The following is a 25,886-nucleotide window of genomic DNA, read 5'->3' as shown; positions in this document are numbered from 1 at the left end:
TGCCCGTCTGAAGTTTGCCAATGAACATCTGAATGATTCAGAGGAGAACTGGGTGAAAGTGTTGTGGTCAGCTGAGACCAAAATGGAGCTCTTTGGCATCAACTCAACTCGCCGTGTTTGGAGGAGGAGGAATGCTGCCTATGACCCCAAGAACACCATCCCCACCGTCAAACATGGAGGTGGAAACATTATGCTTTGGGGGTGTTTTTCTGCTAAGGGTACAGGACAACATCTCCGCATCAAATGGACGATGGACGGGGCCATGTACCGTCAAATCTTGGGTGAGAACCTCCTTCCCTCAGCCAGGGCATTGAAAATGGGTCGTGGATGGGTATTCCAGCATGATAATGACCCAAAACACACAGCCAAGGCAACAAAGGAGTGGCTCAAGAAGAAGCACATTAAGGTCCTGGAGTGGCCTAGCCAGTCTCCAGACCTTAATCCCATAGAAACTCTGTGGAGGGAGCTGAAGGTTTGAGTTGCCAAACGTCAGCCTCGAAACCTTAATGACTTGGAGAAGATCTGCAAAGAGGAGCGGGACAAAATCCCTCCTGAGATGTGTGCAAACCTGGTGGCCAACTACAAGAAACGTCTGACCTCTGTGATTGCCAACAAGGGTTTTGCCACCAAGTACTAAGTCATGTTTTGCAGAGGGGTCAAATACTTATTTCCCTCATTAAAATGCAAATCAATTCATAACATTTTTGACATGCGTTTTTCTGGATTTTTTTGTTGTTATTCTGTCTCTCACTGTTCAAATAAACCTACCATTAAAATTATAGACTGATCATTTCTTTGTCAGTGGGAAAACGTACAAAATCAGCAGGGGATCAAATACTTTTTTCCCTCACTGTACATGAAGACAGTGATATGAGAAACATGAGTGGGATAATGTCCAGAGGGGTATACTACAAAGTATGTTCAATGAGTTAGGCAACTAACTTTAATAAACAACCAGAAATAACTATTGATTTTCTGGTTCATTAAAAATTAAGAAAGCTAAACGTATGTGTTATTGGTTGATGAGTCAATTAGACCATGAAAACGTATCTTTCTAAACAATAAAAAGTGATTGAAGAATATTTAGGCAAGTTAGTTAGCTAACTCATTGATCCTGCTTTGTAGTATACCCCCTCAGGAAGAGGCAGAAGTGCCAGTCAGCAGAACCAGGCCTGTGGCCTCCATAGGGACATTCAGGGACAGGACAAGCTCCATTTCATGACAAATGACTGTGCAGGCACGCACTCAGCTAAACATTTGGTGTTTTAAGGCTCTGGAATATGACAACTGACTGCATGTTTTAGGCTGAGGTATGAGGACTGGCTACCAGCCATACCACCCTGCCTCTCCCTGCTGGCTTTGATTTGATGCAAAGCGTGAGATTATGCATTTGAGTCTGTGTTTGTTTCTAGTTAAATCAGTAAAAAGTAGAACCAACACAATTTGTCTTTTGGCCTTTTTCAGGTAAAAAACCCTGAAGAAGGCCAAAAGCCTTTCACATTGGTTCTACTCAACAATAAATACGCTTTTATTTATTTTATAAAATTCCATTGTCCTGCAAGAGTTACTGAATCTCCTCTCCACTTTTCTCCTCAATTCATGCACCTTGGTTGGAAAGAGGTGATCCCTTCGCTTTGCATAGTTAATCAGTCAAACTAATACAAAAGAATCCTTAGCAACAATTCAGCTTGATTCAGTAAATTTAATGACAAAATATTTTTCCAATGAGGGGAAAAAACATAAAATGAAATCAAAAGGATGTGTATGATTACAATAACTATTGTTACCATAGCAGTCTGAGGGGAATCATTTCTAAACTTTCCTTTTCACTTTGGGCCCTGCAAAGTATATTTCTAACATAATCTTCATTAAATCCCTGATGAGTTCAGTCTTATCATAGCTTTACCTCCTGCTCTGTGCGTTCAGACTCCAATGTCACAACAATACAGACAATATAACTCACTGAAACAAACCAAAAACAAGCCATAGAGTAGCCTCGGTGTCTGATCACAGACAGGCAATAGAACCACAATGGAGTCTTGGGAACAGAGGTGAGGCACGTGGTTACTGAGAAGAGTTGAGGTTCAAGGTGGACCTCAGTTCCTTTTGGCAGTTGTGTAGAGGGAAATAAAGAGGTTGATGTCAGCAATATCAAATGGTGGAGTGTTAGTACAAACAGCCCCATCTTAAGTTAATCTTAAATCTCAACTTTGAAATTATGCAGTCCCTCTTTGAACACTGTGGCATACTGTAGGTCGCAGTAACATTCAGAGCATGTTTGAATGTCCATGTGGTTGTGCCTCTAAAACTAGTCTGCCTCTGGACTCCATTCCAACTCCATCTATCAGTGTGGTGAAACATCAGGGTTCATCTCCAGCTGGACTAACAAACTACATAAGCTTGTTCTTACATGTCTGCTATACAAGTGTGTAAGGTGGTAAGATGACCTGTCGCAGGCATATCAGAGGTCTACCCAGTGAACCAGGCCTAAATAACTAGGCTCGTGATATGTCGTAAAGAACTCAAGATAGACAAACAAGACAGGCCAAGCAGACTCTCTCCAATGCACAGTGTCTGGTGGTTGTGGGTTTGAGATGGCCACAATGGTAATATCCTTCATAATCAAAACTCAGCCTTAATTATGGTGGTAGAAATAAATAAACATCTATAGTAAATTGTATTTATAGTTCTAAACAAAATGATTACCTTCAAAGGCATGCTCACATTTTCAGGTTAGCTTCTTTCTTTCTGAATTTAGTTAGACCCTTTCAGGGTCAAGTGATGGGCTTGAGAGATTCATCCAACCACTGTTGTATGTGGCACAATCTTGGGCTACTTCTATCTTGTAAATCTGTGGGCCAGACAGCTCTCTTGTACCAGGCATTACAGAGTGCTGGAGCTAGCGTGTAGAAGAGTTTGGTTTGGTTTTATGCTTTGCCCCCTCCCAAAAAAAACACCCATTATAAACAATTACACCCAAACAGGGGGAAAAGGGAACATGACCTCACTTTTTCCTTGTAAAGCTAATACAAATGAGTGAGGAAGAGAGGGGGGGGAGAGGGGCATTCTTCGTACAACAGCGTAATTTCTCCGCAGGCACTCGTTCAGCTTCCCGCTCAGAAAGAGCTCGTAGGGGGCGTGGTCAACCTCTTCCCAATGTACACCCTAAGAGGGGAGAGAGGGAGAGAGCAGTTACACCCCGAGTCATTAACTAGTAGGCTGATAAGCGATAGATGGAGTTGGAGTGTCCCTGTCGTGTCATCTGTGCTGTCATAAAGTGTGTGTTAAGGGTGTGGTGCAGCAGGTGTCCATCCATCCCAGCAGCAGCTGCTCTACTATCTAGACCCAGACATAAACAGGGCTCGAGCATTGCAGCTGCCAACTGTCTGCTGCCACCACACGCCATCTGCTGGTTTATACAGAAATATGCATGGAAGTGTGTGTGTGTGTGTGCATAATATAGTGGCTAATCATTTTCTGTACATGCAGTTCTGTTCCAGGGATATCTGATTCCCAGTAAACAAAACAGTCCTCTCAATGTTCCTTACTACATTCTATATTGGATCTGATTGGTGTTTTCTTCTAATTGTATGTAAACAACTGTAAACAGAAGGAAATGTAAAGCTGTTCAGGAGATTTCATTTGGGAATTGTCGGTCTACATTAATCTGTGAAGGAAGTGTTTACTTAGCCAGCTAATGGCTAAATAATGGAAAATGTTATTCTCCTGGCAGACCCATTGATGGGTTGAAACAAGCATTCCGTAATGTCTTCACTTTGCTTTTTCACTTCCATATAAAAAAAAGTGCCATTATCACATTTATAACACAAATGATTGCCTAGCTGAGGTTAATGGCAAAATAGTGTCCTAGGTTTGTTCTTACCCCAGCCCCAGGACCAGGATGTGTGACAGTAGCAGCGAGGGGATGAACACTTTGAGGAACTCTGCAGAGAAGACACCTCCGTTCTTCATCGCCCCGGTCTTTCTCATGCTGAGTGTATCTGAACGCCGGGGGTGGCGGAAATGAAACTCCCTACAGGCATGGACACATTATGGTTATCATACAGTAACGTCAACATCTTCCTCATCAACATTGTCCTACAGGAGGTTGGTGGCGCCCTAATTGGGGAGGATGGGCACATGGTAATGGCTGGAGCGGAATGGTATCAAATACATCAAACACATGGTTTCCATGTGTTTAATGCCGTTCCACTTGCACCGTTCCAGACATTATTATGAGCAGTCCTCCCCTCAGCAGCCTCCTGTGGATGCATTACAGTATTATTAATCTTCTCTTTATCATTTGGAAATATTCAGCCATAAGTAGTATTACTGTATGCACAAAAACTCTAGGATTTACCTAGAAGACCAGATACACTAAGACTTGTATGCGGACGACACCATTTTGTATACATCTGGCCCTTCATTGGACACTGTGTTAACAAACCTCCAAACGAGCTTCAACGCCATACAACACTCCTTCCGTAGCCTCCAACTGCTCTTAAACACTAGTAAAACTAAATGCATGCTCTTCAACCGAACGCTGCTTGCACCCGCCCACCCGACTAGAATCACTACTCTCGGCGGGTCTGACCTAGAGTATGTGGACAACTACAAATACCTAGGTGTCTGGTTAGACTGTAAACTCTCCTTCCAGACTCACATTAAGCATCTCCAATCAAAAGTTAGATCTAGAACCGGCTTCCTATTTCGCAACAAAGCCTCCTTCACTCATGCTGCCAAACATGCCCTAGTAAAACTGACTATCCTACCGATCCTTGACTTCGGCGATGTCATTTACAAAATAGCCTCCAACACTCTACTCAGCAAATTGGATGTAGTCTATCACAGTGCCATCCGTTTTGGCACCAAAGCCCCATATACTACCCACCATTGTGACCTGTACGCTCTTGTTGGCTGGCCCTCACTACATATTCGTCGCCAAACCCACTGGCTCCAGGTCATCTATAAATCACTGCTAGGCAAATCCCTGTCTTATCTTAGCTCACTGGTCACCATAGCAACGTCCACCCGTAGTCTGCGCTCCAGCAGGTATATCTCACTGGTCATCCCCAAAGCCAACACCTCCTTTGGCCGCCATTCCTTCCAGTTCTCTGCTGCCAATGACTGGAACGAACTGCAAAAATCTCTGAAGCTGGAGACTCTTATCTCCCTCACTAACTTTAGGCGTCAGTTGTCAGAGCAGCTTACCGATCACTGCACCTGTACACAGCCCATCTGTAATTAGCCCATCCAACTACCTCATCCCCATATTGTTATTTTGCTAATTTGCACCCCAGTATCTCTATTTGCACATCATCTTTTGCACATCTATCATTCCAGTGTTAATACGAAATGTTAACTATTTTGCACTATGGCCTATTTATTGCCATACCTCTATAATTTACTACATTCACACACACTGTATATATATTTTCTGTTGTATTTTTGACTTTATGTTTTGTTTACCCCATATGTAACTCTGTGTTGTTGTTTTTATCGCACTGCTTTGCTTTATCTTGGCCAGGTCGCAGTTGTAAATGAGAACTTGTTCTCAACTGGCTTAGCTGGTTAAATAAAGGTGAAATAAAAAATAGAAAAATAAAAATGGGACTGTGTACATCACTCACTTAGGAGGAATGTTCTCGGGCCGACTTGACCAGTCTGCTACCCAGTCTGAGTCCTTCATGAGGATATCCATGTCCCTCTCCTTCTCCAGGGTATCCTCCTCTGACTGCAAGGGACACATGCTGCGCATTAGGACACCAATTTCAGTACAGACAAGAGGGGGAGCCACTGAGACGATATGGCTGACCGCCCATACAATACAGATCATACAATAAACCCTGTGTGTGAGGCTGCCATGGTTACAGGCACAGAGAGTCAGTTGTCAACATCTCCTTTCAGCAACAGAAAAATGTGGCTTTGCCATGTCATCCACTGACAGAGGTCGTGTGTGTGTAACTATAAAGGAACCTGAAACTGAGGCTACTGCCGTGTCCATAGATTCAAACCCACTGGGTTAGTGTTTCCTGCCGCCATCACCATTGTAACAAAGGCTATGGTTGTCATTCACAAGAGACTGAGGGAAGCAGCAGGTTATATTGCCATGGAAACATACGTGACGTAGGTAGCTCAGGCACACTGAGTAATAACTCTTACTTGGCAGTCTCTTCTGCTGCTCACGTCCACATCAAAGATGATCTGTCCATCATGATCATCCTCCTGGGGACTATGAGGCCGGGGAGGACTGTGGGGAGGATCAAATAACAAAATAAAAACAGTTACAGCCAATCACTGCACTCCAAGTCTTCTCTCCCTTGGTGCATGAGAATGTACACTTGTATGCAGTAATCAGGTCGAAGATTTGGGGTGTGCTCAAATTCCCAATGCATTAATCAAGAGACCATGCCTTTGTTGGCTAAATATGCATGCGAATCATGCCTCTATTATGATTTCACTTTGCCTTTCAGCCTGCAACCTCAAAGTGGAAGGATGAGTGTGTCTGTGAACTCTACCGTTAGTAGGCTGTTATAGAAACACTCCTGGTAAACATTCTCAGGTGACTCATTGACAGCTGACTGACTCAGTTGACTGTGAATTCAGATAAGCCTGTGTTTATGGCAGGCAACCTCATGGCTCAGAGGGAAGGGAAAGCAGATGTATGAGGGGATTTAAATCCAGTGAGTGACCTCACCCTGTGCACACACAGGTGATGAAGATGTTGTTTACTATTGTAAACGGATTCTATTTACAGCGCCATAACAGCAAACAGTACTATACCAATTCAGAGATTAAATCTACATTCATTTTGGGCTAGTATGTGACCTCAGTGAATTGAAGAGTTACAGGTGATAACTTTTTTTTTTATGTTCAAAAAATATATATCTGTACCTAGTTTTTCAAGGCCAAGCTGAACTGTATTCATTGTAATACCCCTACCTGTCACAGGAAGAGTTGCTGCGGCTTGACTCATGCTGTGCGTCCAGTAGAATCCTTTCCATGTCTCCGTTATGGATGGAGGATGAGGAGGGCACATGCTCTAGGCCCCCCACCATTGCCTCCACCTCCACCTGAGGCAGGGGGAGCAGACCCGGAGCCTGGCCCACGGTGGATGGAGACTGGGACAACCCCGCCGCAGCTGCGGCCGCAGCTCTGTTCATCTCCAACTCCACCCAGGACCCTGCAGGACACACACATACAGTAGAGTTGAAGTCGGAAGTTCACATACACCTTAGCCAAATACATTTAAAACGCAGTTTTTCACAATTCCTGACATTTAATTCTAGTAAAAATTCCCTGTCTTAGGTCAGTTAGGATCACCACTTTATTTTAAGAATGTGAAATGTCAGAATAATAGTAGAGCGAATGATTTACTTCAGCTTTTATTTCATTCATCACATTCCCAGTGGGTCAGAAGTTTACATACACTCAATTAGTATTTGGTAGCATTGCCTTTAAATTGTTTAACTTGGGTCAAACGTTTCGGGTAGCCTTCCACAAGCTTCCCACAATAAATTGGGTGAATTTTGGCCCATTCCTCCTGACAGAGCTGGTGTAACTGAGTCAGGTTTGTAGGCCTCCTTGCTCGCACATGCTTTTTCAGTTCTGCCCACAAATTTTCTATAGGCTTGAGGTCAGGGCTTTGTGATGGCCACTCCAATACCTTGACTTTGTTGTCCTTAAGCCATTTTGCCACAACTTGTGCTTGGGGTCATTGTCCATTTGGAAGACCCATTTGTGACCAAGCTTTAACTTCCTGACTGATGTCTTGAGATGTTGCTTCAATATATCCGCACAATTTTCCTTTCTCATGATGCCATCTATTTTGTGAAGTGCACCAGTCCCTCCTGCAGCAAAGCACCCCTACAGCATGATGCTGCCACCCCCGTGCTTCACGGTTGGGATGGTGTTCTTCGGCTTGCAAGCCACCCCCTTTTTCCTCCAAACATAACAATGGTCATTATGGACAAACAGTTCTATTTTTGTTTCATCAGACCAGAGGAAATTTCTCCAAAAAGTACGATCTTTGTCCCCATGTGCAGTTGCAAACCGTAGTCTGGCTTTTTTTATGGCGGTTTTGGAGCAGTGGCCTCTTCCTTGCTGAGCGGCCTTTCAGGTTATGTCGATATATGACTTGTTTTACTGTGGATATAGATACTTTTGTCACCGTTTCCTCCAGCATCTTCACAAGGTCCTTTGCTGTTGTTCTGGGATTGATCTGCACTGTTCGCACCGAAGTACGTTCATCTCTAGGAGACAGAAAGTGTCTCCTTCCTGAGCGGTATGATGGCTGCATGGTCTGATGGTGTTTATACTTGCGTACTATTGTTTGTACAGATGAACGTGGTACCTTCAGGCATTTTGAAATGTCTTCCTAGGATGAACCAGACTTGTGGAGGTCTACCATTTATAGTTCTTGGCTGATTTCTTTTGATTTTCCCATGATGTCAAGCAAAGAGGCACTGAGTTTGAAGGTAGGCCTTGAAATGCATCCACAGGTACACCTCCAATTGACTCAAATGATGTCAATTAGCCTATCAGAAGCTTCTAAAGCCATGACATCATTTTCTAGAATTTTCAAAGCTGTTTAAAAGGCACAGTCATTTTAGTGTATGTAAACTTCTGACCCAGTGGAATTGTGATACAGTGAATTATAAGTGAAATAATATTGTATTACTTGTGACATGCACAAAGTTGCCAAAACCATAGTTTGTTAACAAGAAATTTGTGGAGTGGTTGAAAAACGAGTTTTAATGACTCCAACCTAAGTGTATGTAAACTTCCGACTTCAACTGTACATGACATTGGTCACATTTGTCAGTTGGGATACTTTGCAAATCTATCAAACTTCACAACTTATTACCATTTATATCTACATGATTACTTTCCATGTTTTTGTATATCTTGTTGGTGTTAAGTATGTTTTCTGTAAAAATGTTTTGCAGACCATGGTAAATTGTGCCTCTATGCTGAACTAATAGCCTAATGATTAAAAAACATCCTTCAAAAGATATTATACCTAGAATGATATGATGAGGGGGATAAAGAAACAGACAGTCAGAGAGACTGGCAGAGGCACACAACCAGTAAGTTTAAAGGCCCAGTGCAGTCAAAAGCTTTATTATCCTGTGTTTTACATATATTTTATGTATATTTCCAAGTTGGAATAATACAGTGAAAATTATGATAATGCCCTTTAAGTGTAAGAGCTGTTTCAAAAGACCGCCTGAAATTTCTGTCTGTTTAGGTGGGATGGAGTTTTGCCCTGCCTGGTGACATCACCAGGCGATATAGACTACATGGCCAAAAGTATGTGGGCACCTGCTTGTCGAACATCTCATTCCAAAATCATGGCCATTAATATGGAGTTGGTCCCCCCTTTGCTGCTATAACAGCCGCCACACTTCTGTGAAGGCTTTCCACTAGATGTTGGAACATTTCTGCGGAGACTTGCTTCCATTCAGCCACAAGAGCATTAGTGAGGTCAGGCACAGATGTTGGGCGATTAGGCCTGACTCGCAGTTGGTGTTCCAATTCATCCCAAAGGTGTTCGATGGGGTTGAGGTCAGGGATCTGTGCAGGCCAGTCAAGTTCTTCCACACTGATCTCGACAAACCATTTCTGTATGGACCTCGCTTTGTGCACGGGGGCATTGTCATGCTGAACAGGAAAGGGCCTTCCCCAAACTGTTGCCACAAAGTTGGAAGCACAGAATCATCTAGAATGTAGCGTTAAGATTTCCCTTCACTGGAACTAAGGGGCCTAGCCCGAACCATGAAAAACAGCCCCATATCATTATTTCTCCTCCACCAAACTTTACTGTTGGCACTATGCATTGGGGCAGGAAGCATTCTCCTGTCATCCGCCAAACCCAGATGGTGAAGCATGATTCATCACTCCAGAGAACGTGTTTCCACTGCTCCAGAGTCCAATGGCGGCGAGCTTTACACCAATCCAGCCAACGCTAGGCATTGCGTATAGTGATCTTAGACTTGTGTGCGGCTGCTCGGCCATGGAAACCTATTCATTAAGCTCCCGATGAACAGTTATTGTGCTGACGTTGCTTCCAGAGTCAGTTTGGAACTCAGTAGTGAGTGGTGCAACTGAGGACAGACGGTTTTTACGCGCTATGCGCTTCAGCACTCAGTGTTCCCTTTCTGTGAGCTTGTGTGGCCTACCACTTTGCGGCTGAGCCATTGTTGATCCTAGACGTTTCCACTTCACAATAACAGCACTTACAGTTGACCGGGGCATCTCTAGCAGGGTAGAAATTTGACGAACTGACTTGTAGGAAAGGTGGCATCCTATGACGGTGTCACGTTGAAAGTCACTGAGCTCTTCAGTGTGGGCCATTCTACTGCCAATGTTTGTCTATGGAGATTGCATGGCTATGTGCTCGATTTCATACGGGTGTGGCTGAAATAGCTGCATCCACTCATTTGAAGGATGTCGACATACACTACATGGCCAAAAGTAAGTTAATAGTCTAGTCTAGCTGCAACCAAATGGCTGTGGTAGCCAGCTAGCTAGCTACTTGCTATTAGCCACCGTTAGCGTCTTCACCATTGTCCGTGGCATGCACTACCCACCAGCCAGCACTATCTCTAGCCTGGACAATTTGTTGGCCAGTCTGCACAGCGTGCTATCGACCCAGAGCATATCGGATTTTCTGCCGGAATCACTGGACATTAGCGCCGGATCATCGCAACTAGCTAGCTGCAACCGAATGGCTGTTGTCGTTGGCTAATTACCATTGCCCCTTAGCAAGCACCAGTTAGCCTTGAACTAGCCTCGAGCCAGGCCCATCTCCCGGCTATCTACCTCTCTGTCAACCGGACGGGACCTCCTAGTGTTGACACGGAGCCCCGCCGATCCAACACAACTGGTCTGCCGACGAAATCATCTGATGTGGTTTCAATAGGCTTCCCGTTACGATGTCGACCATGAAGATCCATCTGCTAGCCCCGGCCCGCTAGCACACACAAGCCGTGGCCTCTTGCTCGCCAGTGCTGTAGCAGCCCCCGAACTACCTCCGAACTCTCCTATTGCTGTTTACAGGACCTTATGATAACTCAGCTAAACAGCTGATGCCTGCTGGACTGTTCCTTTATACGGTACCGCATCCAGTTTATGTTTAGACTCAACCCAAACTTTGTCGCCATTACCAGCTGTTGTCTTAGCTCTCTCGAATAACACCTGTGATTGCTTTATGCCTCTCTCCCATGTCAATATGCCTTGCTTATTGCTGTTTTGGTTATTTCTTATTGTACTATTTCACTGTAGAGCCCCCAGCCCAGCTCAACTTGCCTTAGATAGCTTATTTGTCCCACACCCCATACACACGGAGACCGACTCAATCGGTGCCTCCAGTGATGCTCTCTCTTTCATCGTTACCCAACGCTTAGGTTTACCTCCACTGTACTCATATCCTTGTCTGTACATAATGCCCTGAATCTATTCTACAACGCCCGGAAATCTGACCCTTTTTTCTCTGTACCCAATGCACTAGAAGACCAGTTCTTAAAGCCTTTAGCCGTATCCTTATTCTACTCCTCTTCTGTTCCTCTGGTGATGTAGAGGTTAACCCAGGCCCTGTAGCCCCCAGTATCACTCCTACTCCCCAGGCGTTATCATTTGTTAACTTCTGTAACCGTAAAAGCCTTAGTTTCTTGCACGTTAACATCAGAAGCCTCCTCCCTAAGTTTGAGTTATTTGCTGCGTTAGCACACTCCGCCAACCCTGATGTTCTAGCAGTGTCTGAATCCTGGCTTAGGAAGGCCACCAAAAATTCAGAAATGTCCATCCCCAACTACAACATTTTCCATCTCGATAGAACTGCCAAAGGGGGTGGGGTTGCAATCTACTGTAGAGATAGCCTGCAAAGCTCTATCATACTATCCAGGTCTGTGCCCAAACAGATTGATCTTCTACTTCTAAAAATCCACCTTTCCAGAAATAAGTCTCTCACTGTTGCCGCTTGCTACAGACCCCCCTCAGCCCCAAGCTGTGCCCTGGACACCATATGTGAACTGATTGCCCCCCATCTATCCTCAGAGTTCGTACTGCTTGGTGACCTAAACTGGGATTTGCTTAACACCCCGGCCATGCCCTCAATCTCACACAAATTATCAATGAACCTACCAGGTACAACCCTAAATCTGTAAACATGGGCACCCTCATTGATATCATCCTGACAAATGTACCCTCTAAATACACCTCCGCTGTCTTCAACCAGGATCTCAGCGATCACTGCCTTATTACCTGCGTCCGTAATGGGTCCGCGGTCAAACGAACACCCCTCATCACTGTCAAACGCTCCCTAAAACACTTTAGTGAGCAGGCCTTTCTAATTTACCTGGCCCGGGTATCCTGGATGGATATTGACCTCATTCCGTCAGTAGAGGATGCCTGGCTGTTCTTTAAAAGTGCTTTCCTCTCCATCTTAAATAAGCATGCCCCATTCAAAAAATGCAGAACTAAAAACAGATATAGCCCCTGGTTCCCCTCAGACTTGACTGCCCTTGACCTGCACAAAAACATCCTGTGGCGTACTGCATTAGCATCGAACAGCCCCCGCGATATGCAACTTTTCAGGGAAGTCAGGAACCAATATACACAATCAGTTAGGAAAGCAAAGGCTAGCTTTTTCAAACAGAAATGTGCATCCTGTAGCACTAATTCCAAAAAGTTTTGGGACACTGTAAAGTCAATGCAACTCGTTTTCAGGTTACATATCCCTCCCATTAAGCTCGTCCAATTAGGCCCCTCACTCAGACTACTTCCAGACAGTCCTAGCAAAGTTCTTGCTTGAGAAATTGGTCCTTGCTAAGAAGCTAATTTTGTTTATTTTTTACCATTTAAATTGAAAACAATCACAGTAAGGTACTTGTTACCCAGAAATGATTTCACATCGAGATAAAAATGGCTGCATTGGACCTTTAACCCTCCCTAAGCCAGTGGGTCTGTTACTTGTCTCTATTTACTGCATGGTGATAGGGCTGTGAATACCTCTTTGTGCTGTTAGTTTACAGCACCTGCTGTGATATACAAGCCATGGTCTACCCTGGCTGATCCACGCTACTATGTGAGCCCAGGCAGGGACTCGCTACAGGGGAGACTGCCAATCACAGCTAGGATACAAACTCTAGGGAGTCACACTGACACTGGAGAGACATCCAGTCTCTTTCTCTCTCTGGTTTTCCATCTTAAATGTCTCTCATACTCCCAGAAATTAGGAAGCTAGACCTCACAAGCAGAGCACATGATCTCATAGCAGAGAGAGTAAACACACTGGTCATGTGACAGTCAGCCTAGTTGACTTAGTCTTTCAGTCAGTTTCACTGGCCAGGCATCGAATGACAGCAGCCCGCATCCCCTGCCCGATGTCTGACTCAGCACCCAGGATTACACAGTGGCCTCAGCAAAGCCACTGTCGACAGCCCATTGTCCGTGCTCCATGGCCTAAACAAGGTTGCCATGACGCAAGTGGTGAGCCGAACATTCTGGCTGCTCCTTGCTCTGCCGTGGAGCTGTTATCAGCTGTTGTATGGAAACATACATCCTGGTTCTTCTTACCATAAAATATATAGCCTAACCAATGGCTCCAAAGACTCACATAATCACCAAAGAAGAGTAAGATAAACGGAATATACCCATTGTGTGGATGGGAGTGCGATATCCTATTAGACACAATGACATTGCAGTGGATAGAAAGCTTTACCCAATTCTGAGAATTACACAGCAAAAATGAGTATCCACTTATTTATAGGCAGAGTGAGTAAGCTGTCTCTAACAATAACAAACCTTGTTCCCTCCCTGGCTCTCACTGCAACCGGCACGTAACTGACACGACATGTACGCTCAAACTTCTGAATGAAAGGCCTCTGATTCTCACCCTCACTTTCCTACTCCACCCTAGTGTGTCCTGAAAAACGTTCTGCACTTTCCACGTCACGGTGTCCATAAATAGCGCAGCATGCAAACCCACTCAGTTCAGGGCCATACCCACCAGCCCCCATAAAGGGAGGTCAACACAGCAATGACTGTACTTACTCTAGAGGCATTGTATGTGTGACAATGATAAACACGCCTTTTGCACCCCTTGCTATTCACGCACAGGAGGTCTTTAATATAAATCCCTCAGTCCATTCCAGGCTGAGCACATACTCCATCAATATTTGCTAACAGGACATATCCATATAGACACAGTCATAACGACAAACAAAGTTGAGTAGAAGGCTCTGACAAAGGAAGATCACAATGCAATGTTAAAGGGCAATTCCACCACTTTTCAACCTCCTTTTCCTTATCTCCAGCACAATATCAGCGTCTACATGTGAAAATGACGCATTTCTAGAAAAAAATATAAAGTTAAATAGTTCTATCCGATGACATCAAAACAAAACTTTTTTTAAACAGTCATTTTAAAAAACAGAGTTCAGCGCAGAAATTAACTACAATGACCAAAATAAAATACAAAAAAATTAAATGAAAAAGTATGTTTGAATGACACGGAGGGAGAACGCTGTTACATCAAATGCCTGTTTGCCAGAGGCTGATGCCGCGCAGGTGCTTGTACGCGCGCGCACACACACTCTCTCACACACACACAAAATGTATATATAAACACAGCAAAAAAAGGAACATCCCTTTTTCAGGACCCGGTCTTTCAATGATAATTCGTAAACATCCAAATAACGTTTAAACACCGTTTCCCATGTTTGTTCAATGAACCATGAACAATTAAATGAACATGCACCTGTGGAACGGTCGTTAATACTAACAGCTAGCTAGTATGCTAACTATTCTAGCTAAGTAACTGGCTGAATAAGTTGACGACGGACTCGCTCAAGCTGTCGGGACTAACCCACAACGTTAGACACGGACACGAATGATCTGCTTGGCGTGTTGACACACTGGTGGTTTGTTGTGGCCGAGTATTGGTGCTAAACCGTGTTGTTGGAGGCCGGCATGCTAGTTGGCTGTGGCGTCATATGACTAGGTGCCCTGGACGGTTTTCACAGAAGAATACTGTACCAAGTTAGCTAGCTGAATAAACTAAGTTAGTCTATTCCTAGAAAACATTGAACCGCTGTAGTTTACAACAATTATAGTTTCTGAGGTGGAAGTTGGGAGAGTTATATTTGGGTGTTTCAGTGAAACGTAAGTGAGGGAGGCCCCGCTCTCTCGCTTTCCCAGATGTTTTGTTCATTTCATTCCGATCTCCTTTGCATTATTGTAGCCATTTTCTGTAGCCTGTCAACTATGCCTCTGTCTATCCCTGTTCTCTCCTCTCCGCACAGGCTATACAAACGCCTCACACCGCGTGGCTGCTGCCTCTCTAACCTGGTGGTCCCTGCACGCACGACCCACGTGGAGTTCCAGGTCTCCAGCAGCCTCTGGAACTGCCGTTCTGCGGCCAACAAGGCAGAGTTCATCTCAGCCTATGCTACCCTCCTGCTGAATCCTCCTCCCCCTCCCTCCTCCCTCTCTGTGGATGACTTCGTCAACCATTTTGAAAAGAAGGTTGACGACATCCGATCCTCGTTTGTTAAGTCAAATGACACTGCTGGTCCTGCTCACACTGCCCTGCCCTGTGCTTTGACTTCTTTCTCCCCTCTCTCTCCAGATGAAATCTTGCGACTTGTGACGGCCGGCCGCCCAACAACCTGCCCGCTTGACCCTATCCCCTCCTCTCTTCTCCAGACCATCTCCGGTGACCTTCTCCCTTACCTCACCTCGCTCATCAACTCATCCTTGACCGCTGGCTATGTCCCTTCCATCTTTAAGAGAGTGAGAGTTGCACCCCTTCTCAAAAAACCAACACTCGATCCCTCTGATGTCAACAACTACAGACCAGTATCCCTTCTTTCTTTTCTCTCCAAAACTCTTGAGCGTGCCGTCTTTAGCCAACTCTCTTGCTATCTCTCTCAGAATGACCTTCTTGATCCATACAAGTCAGGTTTCAAGACTGGTCATTCAACTGAGACTGTTCTTCTCTGTGTCACGGAGGCTCTCCGCACTGCTAAAGCTAACTCTCTCTCCTCTGCTCTTGTCCTTCTAGACCTGTCTGCTGCCTTTGATACTGTGAACCATCAGATCCTCCTCTCCACCCTCTCCGAGTTGGGCATCTACTGCGAGGCTCACTCTTGGATTGCGTCCTACCTGACCGGTCGCTCCTACCAAGTGGCGTGGCGAGAATCTGTCTCCGCACCACGTGCTCTCACCACTGGTGTCCCCCAGGGCTCAGTTCTAGGCCCTCTCCTATTCTCGCTATACACCAAGTCACTTGGCTCTATCATATCCTCACATGGCCTCTCCTATCATTGCTACGCAGACGACACACAACTAATCTTCTCCTTTCCCCCTTCTGATAACCAGGTGGCGAATCGCATCTCTGCATGTCTGGCAGACATATCAGTGTGGATGACGGATCACCACCTCAAGCTGAACCTCTGCAAGACGGTGCTGCTCTTCCTCCCGGGGAAGGATTGCCCGTTCCATGATCTCGCCTTCACGGTTGACAACTCCGTTGTGTCCTCCTCCCAGAGTGCGAAGAGCCTTGGCGTGACCCTTGACAACACCCTGTCGTTCTCCGCTAACATCAAGGCGGTGACCCGATCCTGTAGGTTAATGCTCTACAACATTCGGAGAGTACGACCCTGCCTTACACAGGAAGCGGCACAGGTCCTAATCCAGGCACTTGTCATCTCCCGTCTGGATTACTGCAACTTGCTGTTGGCTGGGCTCCCTGCCTGTGCCATTAAACCCCTACAACTCATCCAGAATGCCGCAGCCCGTCTGGTGTTCAACCTTCCCAAGTTCTCTCACGTCACCCCGCTCCTCCGCACACTCCACTGGCTTCCACTTGAAGCTCACATCTACTACAAGACCATGGTGCTTGCCTACGGAGCTGTGAGGGGAACGGCACCTCCGTACCTTCAGGCTCTGATCAGACCCTACACCCAAACGAGGGCATTGCGTTCATCCACCTCTGGCCTGCTGGCCCCCCTACCTCTGCGGAAACACAGTTCCCGCTCAGCCCAGTCAAAACTGTCCGCTGCTCTGGCACCCCAATGGTGGAACAAGCTCCCTCACGACGCCAGGACAGCGGAGTCACTCACCACCTTCCGGTGACACTTGAAACCCCACCTCTTTAAGGAATACCTGGGGTAGGATAAAGTAATCCTTCTACCCCCCCCTTACCCCACCCCAAAGAAAAAAAAAAGAAAAAAGAAATAAAATAACATATTGTAAAGTGGTTATCCCACTGGCTATAAGGTGAATGCACCAATTTGTAAGTCGCTCTGGATAAGAGCGTCTGCTAAATGACGTAAATGTAAATGTAAAATGGAAACAGCTTACAGAGGGTAGGCAATTAAGGTCACAGTTATGAAAACTTAGGACACTAAAGAGGCCTTAGGACACTGAACGTGCCTTAGGCATGCTACAAGGAGGCATGAGGACTGCAGATGTGGTCAGGGCAATAAATTGCAATGAGAACCAGTTTCATCATGGCGCTTGATGGTTTTTGCGACTGCACTTGAAGAAACTTTCAAAGTTCTTGAAATTTTCCGCGTTGACTGACCTTCATGTCTTAAAGTAATGATGGACTGCCATTTCCCTTTGCTTATTTGAGCTGTTCTGAGACAGGATGGACAGCTGATCGTCCTCGCAGTGGCAGACCACGTGTAACAACACCTGCACAGGATCGGTACATCCGAATATCACACCTGCGGGACAGGTACAGGATGGCAACAACAACTACCCGAGTTACACCAGGAACACACAATCCCTCCATCAGTGCTCAGACTGTCCGTAATAGGCTGATAGAGGCTGGACTGAGGGCTTGTAAGGCAGGTCCTCACCAGACATCACCGGCAACAACGTCGCCTACGGGCACAAACCCATCGTCGCTGGAACAAACAGGACTGGCAAAAAGTGCTCTTCACTGACCAGTCGCGGTTTTGTCTCACCAGGGGTGATGGTCGGATTTGCGTTTATCGTCAAAGGAATGAGTGTTACACCGAGACCTGTACTCTGGAGCGGGATTGATTTGGAGGTGGAGGGTCCATCATGGTCTGGGGCGGTGTGTCACAGCATCATCGGACTGAGCTTGTTGTCATTGCAGCCAATCTCAATGCTGTGTGTTACAGGGAAGATATCCTCCTCCCTCATGTGGTACCCTTCCTGCAGGCTCATCCTGATATGACCCTCCAGCATGACAATGCCACCAGCCATACTGCTCGTTCTGTGCGTGATTTCCTGCAAGACAGGAATGTCAGTGTTCTGCCATGGCCAGCGAAGAGCCCGGATCTCAATCCCATTGAGCACGTCTGGGACCTGTTGGATCGGAGGATGAGGGCTAGGGCCATTCCCCCCAGAAATGTCTTGGAACTTGCAGGTGCCTTGGTGGAAGAGTGGGGTAACATCTCACAGCAAGAACAGGCAAATCTGGTACAGTCCATGAGGAGGAGATGCACTGCAGTACTTAATGCAGCTGGTGGCCACACCAGATACTGACTGTTACTTTTGATTTTGACCACCCCTTTGTTTAGGGACACATTATTCAATTTCTGTTAGTCATAGGTCTGTGGAACTTGTTCAGTTTATGTCTCAGTTGTTGAATCTTGTTATGTTCATACAAATATTTACACATGTTAAGTTTGCTGAAAATAAACGCAGTTGACAGTGAGAGGACGTTTCTTTTTTTTGCTGAGTTTATAAATACATACATACACACACACACACACACACACACACGTAAATAGTGCCGCACATGCACTCAAACGCATATAGTTGGCCTTGCTGTTTAGATTTTTGTTGTCCTTGATGTCTATTGTTTCTTGCATTGTTGTTTTCTTTTGTTTTTCCTCTTTCTCTTGTTCATTTTGTTGGTGAATGTTTTTGTTGGGTTGGAGGGGGACGGACTGAGGGGCAGCTCTCGGGAGAACTGTGAGGGATCTTGGATGGCTGGTGGCCTGGCGGTTGGGAGCTTTTTTTGTTTGTTTGTCATTTTAGCAGACGCTCTTATCCAGAACGACTTACAGTTAGTGAGTGCATACATTTTCATTTGACTTGGTGGGATATCTGTCGATGCTTGACCCTGGTTGCTCCTGTGGGTCGCTCTGGATGGGAGTGTCTGCTAGATGACTGAATGTATTGTAAATGTTGAGCGGCTTCACTGCATGTTTTAAAATTCAATAAATAAAATACAAATGGCCATAATCCATAGAGCCTGTATTTTCCGGCTTGGACAGAGACGGATCAGAGAGTAAGAGGCGAAGTGAGATGTTTCAAAATCTGTCCAAAATAAGCCCAAAACGTTTCTATGGGCTTACCTTGGACGTGATAGCGTTGACATCATCCACGTATTCCTATGGAAAACTCTCGATGGCTCATGAAGCCGGAAGTATTTGAATTTGAAGCATGCCATTTTGCTGAATTGGGCTGAATGGCACAACAAAAAAACATGGTGAAAGTGGGCATAACTAGCGAAGGATCATGGTCGATGTAGTCGTTTTCATCCTGCCTGAGAAAAACAACAAAGTCACTGCGGTGACGTGACAGCGAGGGAGGACATGCCCCCGCGGTTCACATAAAACCATACGTTAGACCACACACTGTCTCAGAGAATCTTCTCGCCAAAAGATTCAGAGTGACAGGAAAGTACTGACCGTCTTCCAGGTATTCGTAGAATCATAGTTACATTCGTAACTTCTGTTCTACTTCATACCTTTCAGACCGTCAGTACGGTTGAAAGTATGGATGACTCATACCAACAAGGTCGTGAGAAATAGCACTACTAACCTCTGATTAATGTGCCAGTGCCACTGGAAGAATGGCAGACCTCATGGTGTGGCAGGATACGACGTTAACCTTGTAAAATCTCGAGAACGTGCATGGCGACGACCAGGTAGCAGTTGCGCATATCTCATTCTGGGGGATGCCTCTCAGCGCAGTCCAGGATGTGGCGACACTTCTGCTTGAGTGACATATCACACCTTCTGGGACAGGGAGCCCTACACCCTTGTAGGCCTGAGTGATGACATCCACAACCCATTGTAAAAGCCTCTGCGAGGCCTTTTGACTTCCCACCGAAGCACAGAAACAGCTGGTCTGACTTCCTGTAGTGCTCTGAGGCTTGTATATAGCGTTTGAGGGAATGGACTGGACACAGGAGATTTGCTCGCCCCTCCTCCGCATTCTGGAAAGGTGGGCGGCAGTAGGCCGCCAGTTCGATGGCTTGATTGATGTGAAGGGGTGATAAAACCTTAGGCAAAAAGGCTGGATTGGGCCATAAGGTCACACCTAGGTCGTCTGCCTTCCATCATAGGCAGAAAGGATTCAGAGAGCGCGGAGGTCATTCACACGTTCCGCTAATGAAATAGCTAAGTGGAAAGTATTTTTCAGAGATAACAATTTTATGTCCGGCTCCTCCATATGCTCGAAGGGAGGTTTCGTCAAAGCCTCCAATACTAGCGGCGGATCCAAGGATGCCGCACGCAGGGCCCTGGGGGGATGCAGCCGGCAGACACCTTGTAAGAATTGGCAGATGAGGTAGTGGGCACCTGACCATTTTCCATCGATGCGTAAATGGTTAGCCGATATGGCTGAGGCATACACCTTCAAGGTAGAGGCAGAGACCTGACTCCAATAGTTTCTGAAGGAAGCTCAGTGTAACAGGTACAGAGCAGGACACCGGTTCCTCCGCCCTGGTAGAGCACCATTCGGTAAACAGCCTACATCATCCTGGTCGATGGGGCTCTGGCGTTCTGTAACGTCTCAATAATAGCAGGATCACAGCCGATCAGTAGAGGATCCGTCTCTTCAGAGGCCACACCCATGGCTGTAGTTGGTCTGGGCTGGGATGCCATCCAACTGTGAGAGCAGGTTCTGTCTGAGGGAGCTGCCATGGTTCTCCCTACAGAAGACTGAGGAGGGCTGGAAACCAGGGTCTCACTGGCCATCTGGGGGCTACAAGCAGCAGCCTGTGCTGAGCCCGAGAGACCCTGTGCAGCATTGTTAAGATCAGGGGGGTCGCAGGGAAAGCATACAGTAGGCCCTCTGGCCATGTGTGGGCTAAGGCGTCCATGCCCAGGGGGCACTTGGACTCTGCCAGAGAGAACCAGAAGGAGTAGTGGGATGTTTGCTCTGAGGTGAACAGGTCCACATGTGCTGTTCCAAACCGCTGCCGTATCATCTTCACTACTTGCGGGTGAAGTCTCCATTCCCCCGGGGGCGGTTTCTGTCGTGACAAGAAATCTGCCACCTCGTTCACCTTGCCTGGGAGATGAATGGCTCGTAGGAAGGCCAGATGTGGTAGGGCCCATGTCAGGAGTTGTTGGGCCTCCTGTAGGGATGGTACAGACCTCGTTCCCCCTTGATGGCTGATGTGGAACACTCAATGTATTGTCTGATTGTATCAGGACATGTTTGTGTTTGAGAACCGGCCGAAAGTGATTCAGGGCTAGGTAAACTGTCTGAAGTTCTAGAACGTTGATGTGGTCTTTCCTCCAGCGGGGGCACCACTCTTCCCGTACTGACCTGTGTTGCCACACTGCTCCCCAGCCTGTCAGTGAAGTGTCGGTCGTCACTACTTCCCGCCTTGCCGGAATTGATCCGAGGGGGACACCTGTAGTCAGGTAGGTTCTCTTCCTCCATGGCCGCAGAGTAGAGTAGCACACCCTTGTCACCCGTATTTTGGTGTTTCTGTTCCGCTTGGGGTCCAAGCGGAGCTCGTTGAACCAGACTTGTAGTGGTCTTAAAGAAACCAGGCCTAACGGTGTCACCGCGGAGGCCGCCGCAAGCATGCCCATCAGTTGTTGGAACATTTGTAACTTCACCAACGCATTCAACTGGAATTGTTGCAGAAGAATGCTGTGAGGTGTTATACATGCCCTCATAGTGTGGGTATTCAGAGCCTTGCCAATAATGGTGACCTTTTAGCTTGGTGTGAAGTTGCTCTTTTCGTTGTTTACGGTAAGACCCAGTGCGGTGACGTGTGTCAGTGTCAGCGCTGTGCCCTCGGCCGCACACTCGCAAGAGGGGGCACAGATCCCCTGTAGGTGGAGGGAGCTCAGGGCTGCGTTCACACATCTTGTGAAGACTCCTCGGAATGACTCCTCTGACCCATCTTTAGCATTGAGACTGAATGGGTCCAAAACACTGGTTGGCACCTCCTTCACTATGTTGGGCGTGTTATCATCCTGGTCACCCTTTTTCACCGGGGGGGGGGGGGGGGGGGGGGGTTGGTTTCGTGGGCTTTCCCTCTTTTGGTGGCTTTCCCTCTTTTGGTGGCCCTGGGTGGGTCCTTGCGAACAACGCCGGAAGCTGGTAAATTATCTGTGAAAACCAGGCCCTCAACTCTGGCTAGCCGCGCTTCCCTAATCTTATCAGGCAGGAGGCGCAGTTAATGGAGGGGTCAGAAAGGGCCTCACGCAGGTGGCCAACGCCTAGGCAGGCAGGGCACAGGTCATGACCATCTTCTACTTGTAGTTCAGCTCCACAAGAGGAGCAGCCATGCATGCCCAGCATCATGGTGATGCGGTGTTCTCACAGCTCAGAATGTGAAGAATTTTTTTTTATAAATATAAAATATTTCTTATGCAATATACTGATTAATCAAATTAACTAATATAATACCGGTGACTGTATTCCAACAGCTACCACAATACACAGTAAAGGTAGAGAGCTACAATAATGTGGCGGGAGTTGAACAGCACCCGCAAATAATTTCGGGTGAGCTATGACCACAGGGCTGGAGCAGGAGCAATATCATGTTTAAGCTAACTTTCCGAGAAGAAATAAGAGACAGTGCATGGTCTGACATACGGTGCATGACTGTTGTTATTATTACTTTAAAATAATAAAGTCATCAAATAAAAACTAAGTAATATATGTAACAGTGTTGCTTCCGTCCCTCTCCTCGCCCCTACCTGGGCTTGAACCAGGGACCCTCTGCACACATCGACAACAGTCACCCTCGAAGCACCGTTACCCGTCGCTCCACAAAAGCCACGGCCCTTGCAGAGCAAGGGAAACAACTACTTCAATGTCTCAGAGCGAGTGACGTCACCGATTGAAATGCTACTAGCGCGCACCGCTAACTAGCTAGCCATTTCACACCGGTTACACTCACCCCGCTTTTGACCTCCTCCTTTTCCGCAGCAACCAGTGATCCGGGTCACGGCACCAATGTAACAGTGTTGCTTCCGTCCCTTTCCTCGCCCATACCTGGGCTCGAACCAGGGACCCTCTGCACACATCGACAACAGTCACCCTCGAAGCACCGTTAACCGTCGCTCCACAAAAGCCGCGGCCCTTGCAGAGCAAGGGAAACAACTACTTCAAGGTCTCAGAGCGAGTGACGTCACCAATTGAAATGCTACTAGCGCGCACCGCTAACTAGCTAGCCATTTCACACCGGTTACATATTCACAACTGAAATATTTGCTTTCATTGTAATTTCCTATTTTTCCATTGATGTCTACTTAATGTGGACCTGACAGAGACAATGGAATATTTGTAATGTTTTGGCAATTGAATGTTCACTATTTTTCACATTGGAATTTCCATGAGTTCATAATGCATTTAATGTACAAAAATAATCGAAATCCATGATTATTTCTTAACAATCGAACTGACCTCAAAACTCACTAATCGCTCAACAATAAATTGTGTTTAAATTGTTGTTAGGGGCTGATAGTGAATACACATATAATAAAGCAAATGACCATATCACCTGGTATGACATATCTCATTAGACTGATCATACTATATTATTATTTTCACAGTAGCAGGCTACCCAGAAGTATCAGGATGCTATATAAAAATTGACAACACTCGAGTGCAGCAGTCCCATGTGGACAGGTGTGTTCAGAGGTGCACGTGTAGTTTTAGAGGCTACTCTTTGCTGGTCTACATTTAAATCCACACAGATTAACTAGGCCAGTTTGCTATGTTTACATCGACGGCAAGTAGCCTAGCTATTACACAATGCACAATTAGCTGACTATGCATTCAATAATGATGGTCCTCTGTAGCTCAATTGGTAGAGCATGGCGCTTGTAACGCCAGGGTAGTTGGTTCGATCCCCGGGACCACCCATACGTAAAAATGTATGCGCACATGACTAAATCGCTTTTAGCGTCTGCAAAATGGCATATTATTAATAAAAACACTTAATATATTAAGTAAGTGTATTTCGTTAGGTTTTCGTAATACTTCTTTCCTCAAAACTCGGGTATGTGAACTATTACAAACATTTTTATTTTACGAACATCTGCCCTAAACCCATTTTTTGCTTCTCAGACTTCTTCCATCTTGTCTTGTTGACATTCACTTTATCCCGCCTATTCAGCACCGCGTGCATCAACGATTGGTTTACTGTTGGTCAATCATACGGTTTACACCGCCTCTTAAAATCCCATTGGTCCATGATACTGTCAATACAGAAATAGTACACTGTTCACAATGTAGGCGCATCCACAACCCTTCTCCATGACTACATAGAAAACCAACCCAAAGCTCACTAGATATTGTTTATACGCTCAAAGCCAGATGGTAAAGTATCAAAAGACAATGATTCAAATTACCTGTCAAGTTTTCTAATAAACAATAACAATGACAGTAAAATATAACCAAGCATTTCGACGAAACATACCATTTAGTCCATCGACTCCGTTGTTCTCAACTACAGCAGCAGCTTCATACATCGTGCTTGTTTACAGGGTTGCTTCCATATGACTGTCAATGGACCACGCACACTCCCTCCACACATTCGGACGTGCGCGCAACCGCGTACCAAAACTGCCCTGAGTCGCCTTTACCTTGTTGCAGAGTAGCTACCGCCAGCACAGTTAAAATGTGTTCTGTTAGCTGATCTGGAACCAGTGGTTAGGAGCACTGCAATCTTCCTCGAGCTCTGTGATGACGTCAGATGAGCCCGTTCTTTAGTAACAAAGGCAGGCATAAAGCATAGGCAGACTATCATTACGTAACGTGTTGGAAATGGACCACAACCCCCCCGTCCCGTTGTTATTATACCTGTGGCACCACATCGTGAGAAAATAACAGGAATAAATTATAACATGGGAGTTCTCCACTTGCACAACTCTGTACAGGCATCTGTATATTTCCGAGACGTGAAAGACAATCGTCATTTGAGAACGTGCACATCGGCACATACCCCAAGATGCCAATGCCATCCCTCAATACTCATACACAGTTGTGTGTAGTAGATCAAAGGATACGCCTATGCATGGGGATATAATTTTGTATTGTGCAATAAGACCCTCAAAACTTACGTTCACTTCACACTTCTCTATTTAACGGTTTGGCACTTGTTTATAAAATAAATAATATCAATAACTTTATGTACCTGGGGCATAAATAGCCAGCACTCCTATTTCCACATGGGTGTGATCAACATAGGGATGTCAACATTGGACTAAACCAGGGCATGAATATGGTCTAATCTGAAGTGGCATAGAGTTTGCCAGCTTGTAATCCTAAAGACCGGAAATGAGTTACCTCTGGTTCGTTCAGCCATTCCTATGGGGGAAATGAATAGGGAAAGAATAAGGTTTTGGGATAAACACTGAAAATAAGGTCTAAAGGTTAACACAGCCTTAGGAGATCTTATATGTTATGTTCTACGAGAATTCATAAAGGTATTATTATGAAGCCTTTATGTGCTTGTTTTGATTACATAAATGCTTCATAATTCACAAGAAGAGACAGTTGATGAAGATCCTCATAGAACAACACATATGATCTCCCAAGCCTGTGTTTACCATAGACCTTATTCTCGGCGTTTATCCAAAAAATAAAAATCCCCATAGGCTTTGGCAGACAAGCCCTGGCAGTTAGTGCCTACAAAA

The 25,886-nt window shown here is 45.8% G+C and overlaps 1 protein-coding gene across 2 annotated transcripts; it reads right to left on the bottom strand.

Annotated features, from left to right (window-relative positions):
- Positions 1-1,682: 1,682 nt before the first annotated feature.
- On the bottom strand, positions 1,683-24,976 carry LOC311128706 (BCL2/adenovirus E1B 19 kDa protein-interacting protein 3-like). 2 transcript variants are annotated; one of them, XM_084160942.1, is made up of 6 exons: positions 24,834-24,976; positions 6,943-7,183; positions 6,163-6,250; positions 5,631-5,734; positions 3,884-4,033; positions 1,683-3,165 (listed from the first exon to the last, which is right to left on the bottom strand). In XM_084160942.1, the coding sequence occupies exons 2-6, from the start codon at positions 7,161-7,163 to the stop codon at positions 3,117-3,119; spliced, it is 612 nt and encodes a 203-aa protein (XP_084017068.1). In that variant the 5' UTR covers positions 7,164-7,183; positions 24,834-24,976; the 3' UTR covers positions 1,683-3,116. The 2 variants fall into 2 exon arrangements, with proteins under 2 accessions (XP_084017068.1, XP_084017067.1); XM_084160941.1 differs by having other exon boundaries at positions 24,668-24,927.
- Positions 24,977-25,886: the final 910 nt, after the last annotated feature.

The sequence above is a fragment of the Coregonus lavaretus genome, assembly GCF_964263955.1.
Source record: "Coregonus lavaretus genome assembly, chromosome: 4".
NCBI lineage: Eukaryota > Metazoa > Chordata > Actinopteri > Salmoniformes > Salmonidae > Coregonus > Coregonus lavaretus.
This window is presented reverse-complemented; position numbering and strand designations above follow the sequence as displayed.

Coding starts and splice junctions, on each gene's coding strand:
- LOC311128706 (XM_084160941.1), bottom strand. CDS start 24,719: ATGTATGAAGCTGCTGCTGTAGTTGAGAACAACGGAGTCGATGGACTA. Junction 7,184..24,667: donor CGGAGTCGATGGACTAAATG/GTATGTTTCGTC, acceptor TGTGTCCTGCAG/GGTCCTGGGTGGAGTTGGAG. Junction 5,735..6,162: donor GCAGCAGAAGAGACTGCCAA/GTAAGAGTTATT, acceptor TGTCCCTTGCAG/TCAGAGGAGGATACCCTGGA.